The sequence below is a fragment of the Gossypium hirsutum genome, chromosome D12 (genome assembly GCF_007990345.1).
Source record: "Gossypium hirsutum isolate 1008001.06 chromosome D12, Gossypium_hirsutum_v2.1, whole genome shotgun sequence".
Lineage (NCBI taxonomy): Eukaryota > Viridiplantae > Streptophyta > Magnoliopsida > Malvales > Malvaceae > Gossypium > Gossypium hirsutum.
In genome coordinates, this window is record NC_053448.1 from 45,434,974 (window position 1) to 45,449,360 (window position 14,387).

At 34.9% G+C, this 14,387-nt stretch overlaps 1 protein-coding gene across 2 annotated transcripts; it reads right to left on the bottom strand.

Annotated features, from left to right (window-relative positions):
- Positions 1-5,327: 5,327 nt before the first annotated feature.
- LOC107946143 (putative cyclin-D6-1) lies at positions 5,328-7,464 on the bottom strand. 2 transcript variants are annotated; one of them, XM_016880365.2, is made up of 6 exons: positions 6,967-7,464; positions 6,803-6,883; positions 6,591-6,689; positions 6,303-6,504; positions 6,067-6,197; positions 5,328-5,976 (listed from the first exon to the last, which is right to left on the bottom strand). In XM_016880365.2, the coding sequence occupies exons 1-6, from the start codon at positions 7,150-7,152 to the stop codon at positions 5,734-5,736; spliced, it is 942 nt and encodes a 313-aa protein (XP_016735854.1). In that variant the 5' UTR covers positions 7,153-7,464; the 3' UTR covers positions 5,328-5,733. The 2 variants fall into 2 exon arrangements, with proteins under 2 accessions (XP_016735854.1, XP_016735855.1); XM_016880366.2 differs by having other exon boundaries at positions 6,591-6,686; positions 6,967-7,463.
- Between the last annotated feature and the right edge of the window lie 6,923 nt (positions 7,465-14,387).

Below are 14,387 nucleotides of genomic sequence, written 5' to 3' on the forward strand. Positions count from 1 at the left end.
AGAAACAGTGTCGTTCAGAGCCTGAGCAGTGGCCATGAAAACGACGCCGTTTAGAAGGTACGACCCGCGCGGTGACCCGACCCGAGGGAAGGATTGCGATTTGATTTCTTTTAATGATTTGTAATTTGTACCTCATATTTACTTTTGTTTTCATCTGGGTCTTAGCTTAAACTGTGCCGTTTTCTGTGCTATTTCAGTTATTTTAAATTTTTGCGCTAAATTGCTATAATGGTCCCTATGATTTCCAGTGCAAATGTTGGCTCGTTTATTTCAAATTAACTCTTAAAATTTTGTTTGATTACAAAATAGGTCCACTTTCATTAAACTAGTTGATTTATTATCATTAATTTTATTTGTTATTATCTTAATAGTATATTTACATATTAGCTAACCTAACCTTTTTTTACAAATTCATAATATTCTATATTTTCATATATGTATATACAGCATGTATTTTTAGTGTACGTATGTATATATGATAACCTATTATTATTTTCAAATGATGTTTTATGCATAAAAACCTTATTTCTTTTAAACTTGTTATCTAATTTTAATTATTTAACTTTTACATATTATCATTGTATATACTTTTTATTAAGTTTTATTTATATAAATCCAAATGTAGATATTAATATTCAGCTATTCACTTTTATTTTATTTCGTGTTTTTCTATATTTTTCTTTTTTCAAAATTTATGCAAACCTTTTATTTGATTTTTTTTCTCCATTATTAAATTGTATCACATATTCATATTATTTATTGTTATTACCTTTTTATCGTCTCGTTTTTTTTCATTATTATGAATTTATGAGTTGCTTAATGTTTAGCATGGATGATCGTATAATATGCTTGAAGTCAATGTTTGTATTTGCCTATTACTTGTTTGGTTGCTCCTGATTTAAGTTTAGGTTGTTATTTATTGTTTCACATTATATGCATTATTATTCAACCATGTTTCACTTGTGAAAGTTATATTTTATTAAAGCATTATAATCGTTTCATTTCAAAATTAAAAAAAGGCTTGGTGTTAAATAATTCTCGAGAGAATTGTGCCCTAACTTACTGGGCTTCAATTCTTCTCGATGAATTTATATCATCAAGTATCTATTTTTAAGACGTACATTTTTAAAATAAAATTCTTTAGATTTCAAAATGTTGGATCCTAACTTACTGGATATGACATTTTGTTATCTCGTTTTTTAAATAAAGGTAATATTTGGTGTTTAGGAATTTTAAGAAAATTGAACCCTAACTTACTGGGTTTTGATTTCTCGATTGATCTAAATAACCAAATATTCTTCTCAAAATGTATGAATTTTTAAAATTTAAAAGGACGAATCTAACTTCGAAGATTGAATCGTTGCGCTCTAACTCACTGAGTGTGATGATTTATTTCTTTAAAGTGGGTAGGTCTTATTTTCCAATTCGATTATTAAAATTTTCTTTTCAAAGGATCGTATTTTAAAATCTTTTCAAATTCTCGACACTAAGACATTAAACAATTGATTCGGTACCAATTTTGGGCATCACGAGGGTGTTAACTCTTTCTCGTGCGTAACCGACTCTCAAATCTATTTTCTCAAAGTTTGTAGACCTAAAATTTATTTTAATGGTGAACCGCACCTTAATAAAAGATTTATGACGACTTCCAATTTTTTTTTTTGTCGACAACAAACTTTTTTTGTTTTTTCAAAAAAAAGGTTTCCCCATTTAGCTGCCATTGGTAATGTCTAGGATTGGGAGTCAAAGAGTCTCAACAGCATTTAGACCCAAAAGGTACAACACAGTGGAGCCTAATAAGTGGTTTTGGTTGCTCATATTTACCTATCGCAACAACCTAGTAGACCATACGCCACCCTCCCCATTTATTAGGGTTTTGTAACCTCATCATAATCATTACCCCTCTCTCGGTTTCCATGTGACTGTGTGCAGCAGTCTGCAGAGGTTCCACTTCCGCAGTTACTTGTTGAAATTTATATGCCGGCTTCACCCACAACTCCACCAATATTATTATTGACAAATCATATGTTGTGTGAAAAATGAGAATTTCTAATTCATTAACACTAGAATTTTAATCAAACCATCTTGTTGGAGAGTGCAAAATATAGAAAAAAAAAAACACGAGGAAGAGCATGTCCTACTTTATTTCTACATTGAAAGGATGGATATGATATGACATGACATGACATAAATGATTACCTCAACTTTCTAACATTCAATTCCACCAGATAGCTACCTAACTCTATTCATTTCAGATGCTTCACCTCCATCATTATAACTATACTAATATTTATTTACTCTTTGTTTTTATCCAATTTGTTCAATAAACGCAACTCGTTTAAGCTTCAACTAAAACTTTATGGGCTGAACCAACTTCAACTTGACACAAGCAAATATTTTGTGTGTCTGACATTAGATATAGCCAAATACTATCATCTCCTAAATAAGAACAAATTTGGTGTGTTTTTAATGTTTTATCTTATTGAATATAATTTTATATCAAAAATTCAATTTAAAATAATAATTGTGATCATCAATAAGTTTTAGATATGGTGATAAGATAAATTGTACTTTTAAGGAAATATATATGTTCAAATATTAAATATGATATTTTGAGAGAGACCGTCACAAATCCTAAACATAGACTATAAAATGAATATAGATTATACCCAAAAAAATACTAATTGTAATCAAATCTTGAAAATTGGAGATGATGTTAGTATGAAGACTTAAATTTGATGTTGCGAGGTTGAATTATTAAAATTTTTGAATGTTAAAATAAAATAAATTTATCAATTTTTCGCATTAAAGAAATTGAAAGAGAAATGTGACCAAAGTCTGCTCGTTTTTCTGTGTTGATCATTCTAAAATTTATCACTCGATTAAAGATTTTAATGTTTTTAAAGTCTTTATCAAACCGATTTTAAATTTTTAATATTTATTAGAAAAACTTTCTCCATTGAAGTCTATTATTAAATGCATTGTTGTAACATATTATGATGTGTGGGTAAATTTAAGTTGTATATAGTTAATTTACTTAATTAGGGAATAAATGTACAAAGGGAACTAGATATAAAAACGATTTAGCTTTATCCATCAGCGGCAGCTTTGAAGAGGAAGGATGAGTTCAACATTGTTGTATTACTTTGCTATTTCATATGTTGACCCTCAATGTTTTATTTAGTCATTTTTTTATAGGCGAAGAAATTGGAGAGAATGAATGTAATAATTGAGGATAATTTTGATGTTGCAGTTATCCATTTTAAAGAGGGTAGATTGAGTTATCGGGTAAAATTGTTGGATGAATTCGTAGGCATTGTTGAATCATAATTACGTTAACGTTGTTGCTCTCTTTCTTTTCATGTTTAACTCCTTGCTATAACAACTTTGACAGAAATACTGTAATACCTTAATTCTAAGGCAAACATTTAGTTTTTTCAAAACCATAAAATTTAAATTTAACCTTTATCACTTTGGCACTTAACCTTCTAAGTTTAGTCATATTGATTGGTTTTAAACAAAAAGTTCATCGAATTGTTAAAATTTTAATTGCACTGACATGATTAGCTTGCTTGATAGTCTACTTATACTTCAATACTAACATGGTTTTTTTTCTAAAAATTGTTATGAACTTTTTTTAATTACTTAAATTTTTAAATATTTTTATTATTTTTTGAATTTTTACTAAATGTACACTGATTGCCATGCTGGTGTTGTTAAAATTTTAAGGGTTCAGTTAAATTCTCAATAAAAAAAGGTAATTTAAGTAAATTTTAATGGTGCAAGAGTTAAAGTGATCCCAAGAAATAAGGACGAAGGTGACAAAAGAAATAAGTAATAAGGACTAAATTCATCATTGATATGAACATGACTACTTAAATTTGAAGTTATTATTTTTTATTTTTTATTAAATCAGAAAAAGAAAACTCTAGGGATATATTAGACACATTTATTATGTGATGTAAAAATTATATTTATAAAATAATTATATAAGAAATTCTAATTTATGTAAATGTTATACAATGTTGAGGCTTTAGAGCATTTAAATTGTGTTTGTATAAAATATAAAAATGTTGTTATAGTAATATTTGTACTTTTTTTAGAAATAATTTCAAAATCTTTTCTTAATGTTTAATGATTATAAGAAAACATCTTTCCAAATTTATATACTAATTTATGACATAAAATTAATTCAAATATCATATGACACAAATGTTATATTATAATTTATATGGTAAACTATCAAAATAGTCATTTTTATTTGTCTCGGATTACATTTTAGTCACTTATGTTTGAAATGTTACGTTTTAGTCACTTACGTTATCATATTGTAACATTTTACTCACTAAATGGTTAATTATCATTAATAATATAACAGTAAGCTGACGTGACACATTAAATCATCACTTCAAACGAAAATTTTAGGTTAAATTCTATGATTGGTCCCTATATTTTTTCATTTTGAGCAATTTAATTTTTTCTTTGCTCTTTCAACTTTCCTTTTTTTTTCTTTATTCATTCTCTTTTATTTCTCCTTCTGTTTTCCTCCCTTCTTTATTTCTTTTAACGTAGTTTTTTTCTATGTTTTCTATTTGTTAAAACTAGTCCACAAGCTCACCTCACGTGAAAAAATTAAATTGTTCAAAAAAATAAAAAGTATAGGGACTAGTTTTAACAAATGGAAAACATAGAAAAACTATGTTAAAAGAAATGGAGAAGGGAGGAAAACAGAGGGAGAAACAGAAGATAATGGAAAATAAAATAAAAAAGTTAAAAGAACATAAAAGAAAAAAATAAATTGCTGAAAATGAAAAAACATGGGGACCGATGGTATAAATTAACCTAAATTTTCTGTTTGAAATGATGATTTAACGTGACACGTAATTGTTACATCGTTAACGACAATTAACGGCTCAGTGACTAAAACATAACATTTCAAACATAAGTGACTAAAATGTAACCTAGATAAACAAAATGAGTATTTTATATAAGGACATAATGTTTTTAAATTTATAATAAAAAAATATTTATATTCTTATTCATTTAAGTGTTTTTTTAAATTACGAAAATCATGTTTTAGTTGGTTAATAAAAAAAACTATTAAACTAAAATTGTTGTCAATTCAAAAGATTAAAAAAATCATAATAGCAAATCATTGTTTAGTGTGTGTTTTAGATATTGTAGATAATATATTTCTGCCACTTTCACCCTTTCTTTGGGAATGGTTGCCCAAATGAACATTCAGCCATTGTTACCATAAGATAAAATTTAAATTATCCTAAAAAGTGAAGAGAAAAATCATCAGTAGTTCAAACTTAATCAAGAAGTGAAGAGAAAAATCATCAGTAGTTCAAACTTAATCAAGAAGTCACATTCTCACATTGTATTAAAAACACATATAAATAAATAATAATACTATTATTGTTGTATTAGCACTCACACGCTTATTCATCTGCCAGACACGACACCAAATAGAGTAACAAAAACACCAACCCTACAACTCAAAGTTATGTTTTGTCTTTCTTCTGTACCTAAAACAATGGTTCTCCGCTTCTTTTTCCATCTAATCAACACAGTAACGTAGCCCAGCACTCGAGATTGATCCATCATCTACGTTGTCAGCCGAGCTACCCATTTCTCGTTTTCCATTGTAATTGATACTTATTTGAAGGCGAGGAAGGGTCACTCTCAAAATGGGCCATTGATTAAAACTTTTGACACATAAAGGTGTCATCAACAGTGTTGGAGCTGAGAGAAGTGGACCGAATGATTGTCAGGGTAATCGTTAATTCTTGGTCTCTTCATGTCCGTCTTTGTTGCATCGGCTGCAATTTCACTTTCCCAACATGAAAAATGCTGGTCAAGCACATTAACAGGCGTGTTAGAGCTCGACGCCATAATCTCATCCACTGATTCTGATTGCTCTCCTTCCTTCTCCATCTCTTGCATCCAATTGCAGCACTGTAACATGTTTTCCTGCTCCCAAATTACCGCATGAATTAATTTAAATAATCAATTGGTTATTTTCTTTTTAAGGTGATGGAAAAGTTACGAACAAGGGATTACCTTATCTACATATGAACAGCTGGAAATTGCTTTTCTAAAGCAGGGGAACTGCAAGGGTAAAAGTTGATGGGAAGCAGAGAGAAGTGCGGATGCTGCAATTATTGATGGCCTCAACTCCATAAGCCTTGTATCTGTTAATTTCACCAACCAAGTTGGAATAATGAGAAAGAGAAGGAAACTCAAGTGGTGGTAGAATAGAAGCCTGTATTCTTGGCATTTTAAACAAGTAGACCTACCCATTTGAGCTTTTAAGATGAGTTCAACAGCTCGAGCTTTGAGGGCTTGCCTTAAAGGAGGGTCTTTGAGATTGAAGAATGAAATGAAAAAGGATATGAAAGAGAAAGGAGTAATTGAACGCATTCGCCATTTGAGTGCTCCCAAGATTAGGTACTCCATTCGCTCTATTGTTTGTGCATCAAATATAAAACCGCCATCGCCCTATATGAATCCGCACACCAAATATTTAGATAAAGCCTACCTAGCTTCTACCATATAAACTTCTTGTTGCCGATATGAATGTTTACCTGAAAGTCGATGAGAGAAAACTCAGTTTTGGTCATCTTGGCAGCTAAGGAGACGCAGGAGCATGCAACAAGTCTTACAACCCATGTCTTAGGTTGCTGCTGCAACATCAAATCAAATGTTTTGTTAGTTCTGCACCTCTATTATTAACTGTATAAATATTGTTAATTATTAATTAATACGAATAGTACTGAAGCGGCTAAGGATTTTTTACCGGTATTCCTTGGCTTGACAAGAACCGGTCAAGATAATTGACAGCGAGATAAGGTAAGAAAGGGCCAAATCGACAACAAAACTAAAACAAAACAAAACAAAATTCAGTGAATATGCAGAAGCATAACTGAAATGAAGAGAAAGAAAGAAGGTAAATTTGGTTACCAGTGAGATAGAAGCGATGGCATTGCGTCGGACAGAAGTAGGAAAAGCTCCAGCTTTGAGAGACTGTATGTAATGGTGAGAGGGCATATGATCGGATTCAAGCAGGAAGAGGGAAGTAGAATTAGGAGAAGGGGGAGGGCACAAGTGATTGGAGTTAGTTAATGGGTTTTCAAGATCGAACTCCATCAATAGATTAATATGATTATAGTTAAAGGTTAGTGGCGTTGAAGAGAGAGCAGCGCTACTATCTCTATGTACATTGTTATAAGAGACGTGCAATGATGATAACAAGCACGGCGAGGGAGCGAGCGAGAGAGAGTTTACGGCTTTCTTTTTTCTCAGCGTGGAGACTTGGGAGTTTCACCACTCTGCTGCTACCGGTATAAAGATATATTACATCTTACATAAATAAGGAAAAAAATAAGTTTGAAGCGCGAAATGATAGGTTATAAACATAATAAAAATATACATAAACATTTTAAAAAAGAGGCTGTGATATTAAATATGATTAATACAATATATCTTTTATGGATCATAAAAATCAATTTTTTCGAGTATCTTTTCTTAAATTTTTTTCACCACAACGATGTTTATTACAATACACCATACACTTGTTTCAAATGCTTTATTCACTTTAGAATTTTAATAATATTTATAAATAAAATATAAAATAAGAGGGCAATTTATCAAAAAAAGCCAATATTTTTTTTAAATTTACCGAAATGGGCCCGGTATTTTATTATTTACCGGAATGGGCCCCTTTCCCCTAAATCGTGTCCACGTCAGCGCGATATCAGGGGATGTGTCAGCAAAGCACAGCCACGTCAACACGCTTTAATGACGTGGCAACAAAGCGCGGCCTTGAGAGCGCGATTTGTTGCCACGACAGCAAAGCGCTCTGACGTGGCGTGTCCCTGGGGACGCGATTTAGACCGCGCGTGAACAGTGCAATGGTCAAAAATTTGACCGTTGCCCCCCCCCCAACGGTAAAAAAAAACCTATAAATACCCCGACCCTTTTTTTTTCACAAACAAATTCTCTCTCAAACTTCCTCTCAATTTCCTTCCAAATTTCTCTCAAATTCATATTTAATCTCAATTAGCTCTCAATTTCCTTTTAAATTTCTCTTAAATCCCTATTTTTAAATAATTTTAAAAAATTTTAATTTTTTTAAACCGAAAAAATTACTCTTAAATCCCTAATTTTTAAACCGAAAAAATTTGTACGATTTCAGTAATGGACAGAGGATTGACTCGTCTTGATAAGCATCACATATCTGTGGAACAAATGAAGATGGTAAGTGTTAAATTTAATTTTTAAATATTATTTAAGATTTTTTTATTTATGCATTTTTAGATAATTATTAATTTATTATTTGTTATAAAAGTCTGTAGATCGGGTATTGGAATGCAATATCCGGAATATGCATGCTCTTCCTTCACCGTTGGTAGAGAACTACCTGACGGAATCGGGTTTTTGGCACGTGGCAACGGTAGGCCGGGGATGCAAGGTGGACCCGAAACTAATCAGTGTGTTGATCGAGAGGTGGAGACCCAAGACGCACACATTCCATCTTCCATGTGGAGAGTGCACTGTCACTTTGGAAGACGTCAGCCTGCAATTGAGATTGTCGGTGGACGAGTACCCAGTCACGGGGTCTGCCTAATCTAACGATTAGCCAGCGGTGTGCTACGAGTTTCTAGACGCTATTCTGGAGAAAATGGACGGAGGTAAGATCGAGATGGGTTGGTTGCGAGACACATTCCCGGATCCGGATGAAGATTCAACCGAAATAGAAAGAATCTGATATGCTCGAGCATACATTCTTCAGTTAATTGGAGGTTATCTGATGCCGGACTTGTCACGGAGCCGCGTAAATCTAAGATGGCTGCTAAAACTCATTGATTTTAGAGCAGCCGGTGAATTGAGTTGGGGTCTGCCGTCTTGGCCACATTATATTGGGAGATGTGCGGGGCGACGCGACCGAGGAGAGCAAAAATCGGAGGTTGCCTATCACTACTGCAGTCATGGGCACGGTTTCGCTTTCGATTTCTACGTCATCGAGTGGACCACCCATATACATTCCCACTCATAACGAGGTAAATTTTATATTAGATTTTACAATTATTATGTAGATATTTAAAAATAAAAGTATGCTAAAAGTTTATTTAATTAGGTAGAACCATCCGACAAGTCATGCTCGATTACCTACCGAACTTGAAGATATACGGCTTCTATTAGACCAATAGTCGGAAGCACATGTAAGTATTAAATAAAATTGATATTTCCATCATTCGTTAGTCGATTGGTAATTAGTATTTAGTATTTAGTATTATGTATATAACTAATATTTCTATAATGTTCATATAGTTTCAATAGACACCATATGAGGATCTGGCAATTCGAGCAGTAATTCCGGATGAGTTCTTACAAAATCGAAACACTTGGTACGTGAAAGTCGCGTTGATCAACTACACGACCGTGGAACCGCACCAGTCAGACAGAGTGCTACGACAGTTTGGATGTAGACAACCGATTCCTGTGGAACCTGAGGTGTTTAACGATCAACACAAAGTCGACCTTCGGCAATTGAATACGGATTGACCGAGATACTGGTCCGAGTACATGGAAATGTGGGAAGATCGGTATGAATATATACCTACTCGGGAACCAATCATCATTCCGGAGTTAGCGTGCATGCTGGAATACATGTCATGGTTTAGGATCCATGACAAGCCATATTTACTGACGCCAGAGGAGAGGTAGCGGCAAATACGTATCCAAAGGGAAAGGCGCGGGCCTCTAAATCCAAGATGATGAGACGACGATGCTGGCCCCTCAACGAGGCCCAGACATTCACCCGACCCATCATCAGTGGCCATGCAATCACCAGGCCCAACAAGAGCACCGACACAGTCACCCGACCCAACAGTTCAACCGATGATACCCACGCAACTGCTTTTTCAAATGATGCCAGGTGCATTTCCTAGCCCTTTTATATATCCTAACCCTCATATGTATCATTTTCCAAGTCCTATGGCAGGTTGGAGCCAATGGCCCGGTTCAGCTCCATTTCCTGTTACGCCAAGTAGACCGCCGATGTATAGGCCAGTAGCGCACGAGGTATCGCAAGAAAGGCCGTCGGGGAGCTCTTCTTTTTACCAATCTCCACCACCGTATGGGTTTCAAACACCGTCGCCGTTGGTGATGCAAACACCTCCACATTCATGATTCTTTCAAGGTGGATCATTGTCCCGGCTCCAACAACCAGATGCCCTACTGGAAGAACCGAAATCCCGGCCGGAGGAACCACAATTGCCGCCAGAAGCTAGACAAAGGTGGAATCCAACGCGTAACCGTCGACGGCCGCCATGTGGCATTGAATTCGGCAGGCACGGAGATTGATTTTTGTATTTAAATTTATTTGTACAAATATTTTGAATATTTTGATATTATTTGATGTAATAAAATATAATTTCTTTGAGTTATTACTTAAAAACCCTAAACTAATTTATTAAAAATTTATAAATTTATAAATTATAAATAAATACATAATTTAATTGACAAACCATAAACTCTTAAACTAAAAACCCTAACCCTAATCCTAACACTTAACTTAAAAACCCTAACCCTTCAATTAAAAATACTAACCCTTAACTTAAAAATCCCAAACCCTAAACTTAAAAACCATAAACCCTAAACCTTAAACCTAAAAACCATAACCTTTAACTTAAAAACCTCAAACCCTAAACCTAAAAACATAACCCTTAACCTAAAACCCCTAAACCCTAAACTTAAAAACCTTAAACCCTAAAACTTTAGCTTTCAAAACCCTAACCTTAATCCTAACCCTTAACTTAAAAACCCTAACCCTTAAACTAAAAACGTTAACCCTTAACTAAAAACCCCAAACCCTAAACTAAAAACCATAAACCATAAACTTAAAAATCCCAAACTCTAAACTAAAAAACCTTAAACTCTAAACTTAAAAACCCCAAACACTAAACCTAAAAACACTAACCTTAAACTTAAAAACCCTAAACCCTAAACCATAAAATCCTAAACCTTAAACTTAAAAACCATGAACCCTAAACCTAAAAACCTTAAACCTTAAACTTTAAAATCCTAAACCTTAAAACCTTAACTTAAAAACCCTAACCCTAAAGTTAAATATAATTTGATAATTCTACTAACCATTACTACAATTATCAGTTAATATTTTTACATTCACATAATGTTAGATTTAAAAAAATGTTTTGACTGGTACTAATAATTAATAATTTGATATAATTTGATAATTTTACTAACAATTAATACAATTGTCAATAAATAATTGAAAAAAATATAATTTATTTACAATTGCATTCAACTATTCCGATTAGGGCATGATCGACTTGTATGGCCTGGATTCCTACACCATCTGCATAACTTCTGTTGACTGACTGTTTCTCGGATATCCATATTGTTACGTATTCTAGTCGAGCAAGGTCAACCCTTTGGTTTACGACACAATTCTCTATCCGGTAACAGCTTAAAAGGAGCAAGAGATACAGGTGGCCACTTACGTTCATCTGGAACTAGTGGGAAAACGTGTCTCTAGACGCTGTACATGTTTTCTAATTTGTACACTTCGTCCAAATAGCTCATCGAATCTAGACGAAGATTCTGACAAGCTGCAATGACATGAGCGCATGGATAACGAAGTGCATTAAACATCCCACAGTCACAAGTCCTATTTCGCAAGTGTACACGATATTACCCGCCAACAACACCTTGGTGTGGTCTGTCAAACTCTGTCACGTAAAACCATAAATTGTCTCGATCGTGACACACTGTGTGCATGGTGTTTGCCCTCTCATTGACCTTATTAATTTCTTGAACTACCTTACTGCACCATACATGGCCTCCTTCCATCTGGCCTGCATAACTTGCTGCTCGCTTTGGAAATAGCGCCTCCAAACGAAAATATGTCTCTCGCACAACCAATGTTATCGCTAGATGGCGCGTTCCTTTAAGAACATAATTTATGTATTCAGCTAGGTTCGACGTCATATGGCCATATCGTAGGCCGCCATCGTATGCTTGTGCCCACTGTTCGAAACGTATGTTACAAAGGTAGTCCGCACCTTCTCCGTTAATTGAACGTAAAATTGCCAACATCTCGTGAAAACGGTCTTTATTTATTTTATACCCTGCCAATATAAGTTCATAGCGAATATTACATACCACTTCTACCAATAAAACTAATTCAAATTTTCAAATGAAATAACACAGATATAGACTAAATACCCATGTTGCTCACTTGTCATCGTTCGCTCTTAGATGGATATTGCCTGTAGTAGTTCGAAGCAACGTGTCTTAGGCAATATCTATGGTGTGTGCACTGCCATAAGCTTTCCTATCGATCAAATGCAGCTAGTATATCGGTGCCCCGATCTGAAATAACATAGATATCAGGTTGGTGGCACACATGCCTCCTTAACCTAGAGAGAAAGAAATCTCAGTCATCAGACGACTCCCTCGGTGTTATTGCAAATGCAATTGGAAGAATTCTCCCACCGCCATTCTGTGCCACTGCAAGCAATAGCCGATGAGTATACCTACCGAACATAAAGGTACCGCCAATTTGTACCATTGGCTTGCAGTATGGAAATGCGTCTCGGCATTGCTTAAAGGTCCAAAACAGGCATTTGAACACTTGGCATCCACGTAGCAATCGGCCGTTGTAGTACGCATGTTCTATTTCAAGGTCTATGATGGCACCTGGGACGTATCTCTCTAGCATCTGACACCACTACCATATTTCATTATATGAGGCGTCAAACCCACTATGCATCTTCTTCAACGCTTTTTGCTTAGCTATCCAAGCCTTGCGGTAAGAGGGCGTGTACCCTATTTGGCTACGAATATTGGCAATTAACACCGGCACTGAAGTCCTGGGATCTGCTTTTACCGTGGGCAGTATCAAGCTAGCTAACATAGCTGAATCCATCTTGGGATGATCTTGTGAAACACCTATAAACGAAGTACATTAAATAATGCAACATTACATAATAAAAGTATTATTCAGAAACCGTCAATACTGTACCTGCAGTACATGTATGTGGACCTTTGTACTTTTTAATCTCCCACAACCTTGTCTTTTTCCTTAACGAGGCGTAGATTTTCCATGAACATGTGCCGTCTTGCACTGCACACTTCACTTCAAACTTATCAGATTTGGATTTAACGACGTGGTAGTTAACGTCGTTTTTGATGCCATGTTGTTTCAAAGCACCAATAAAACCATCCTTGTTGGTAAACTGTTTACCAACTTTAAATTCACCCGAATCTACCCCCCGAACTTATACGATCACGCAACCGGTGTGGTAAATCTGGAAACTCTAACGCATCATCTGCAGACAGATCGACATTATGCATGTGGGCTGAAGGTGAGTATGCTTTGAATCGTGGATTTTCTTCTTCATCTGTACTCTTTCCAGTATCTTCAAGTTCTGTTGGAATAGGCTCTGGTTCAGAAAATAAGCCAACTTCTGCACCACCGGGGTCGATCTCTCAAGGTGGATCCACATCGGAGTCATCTTCTAACCCACAATCATCTGTAGCGTATGAGGTTCCCTCACCGGTTTACGTCGTAGGGAGTACATCATCCCTTTTTCTAGGCATTTCACAACGTCCCCAATTGGATTTATATTGCCACCCACTAGAACTTGATACCGTTCCCCAGTACGTATTTCCAGCATTAAACATCGAGCCACCGACGTACATGTCCCATCCACCAACAGAGTGTCTTGCAGGGATGTGCATTCGACACCGCTACCAAACATGGGCTGTTCCATATTTTGTAACCCACTAACCGAATGTCGGCCAGGGGTCGTGTATACATCTCGAACATCGGTCGCAAGTACATCATTTGGCGATATAAATTATACATATAACTTAATATAAGGTGCTCCACTAGCAAGATGAGTCTGCACCATTGCCTCTAAGCTACGAGCACCTTTTATGTCAAACGAGTCATATGTCACCGGATCAACAGAAGAACAAAATTGATACGTGATAGACAGAACTTTCATTGGCGTCGTTCTGAAAATTTTACGCCTAATTCTTTTACGAAATTCTGTCAAATCTATGTTCTAGTTAAAAACCAGTCGCACCGTATTCTCCGACAAAAAACAACACCATTCTCGGTGTGACAAACCTCACCATCGTAGTAAATAACAGCACTAATACGTTCACTCATATTTGAAACTCTAACCTTCTTAGCCTCTCTAAATTGTTTCTGCTGTGACTTATGCATTCTGAGAACATTTTTTGCCTCATTTATAGCCTCAGCCCAAACATGCTACTGTAACAAAAGCGCGTCCACGTGGGCGCGATTTCACAAATTATCCTCATAAAGCATCCTGGTAGAAGCGATT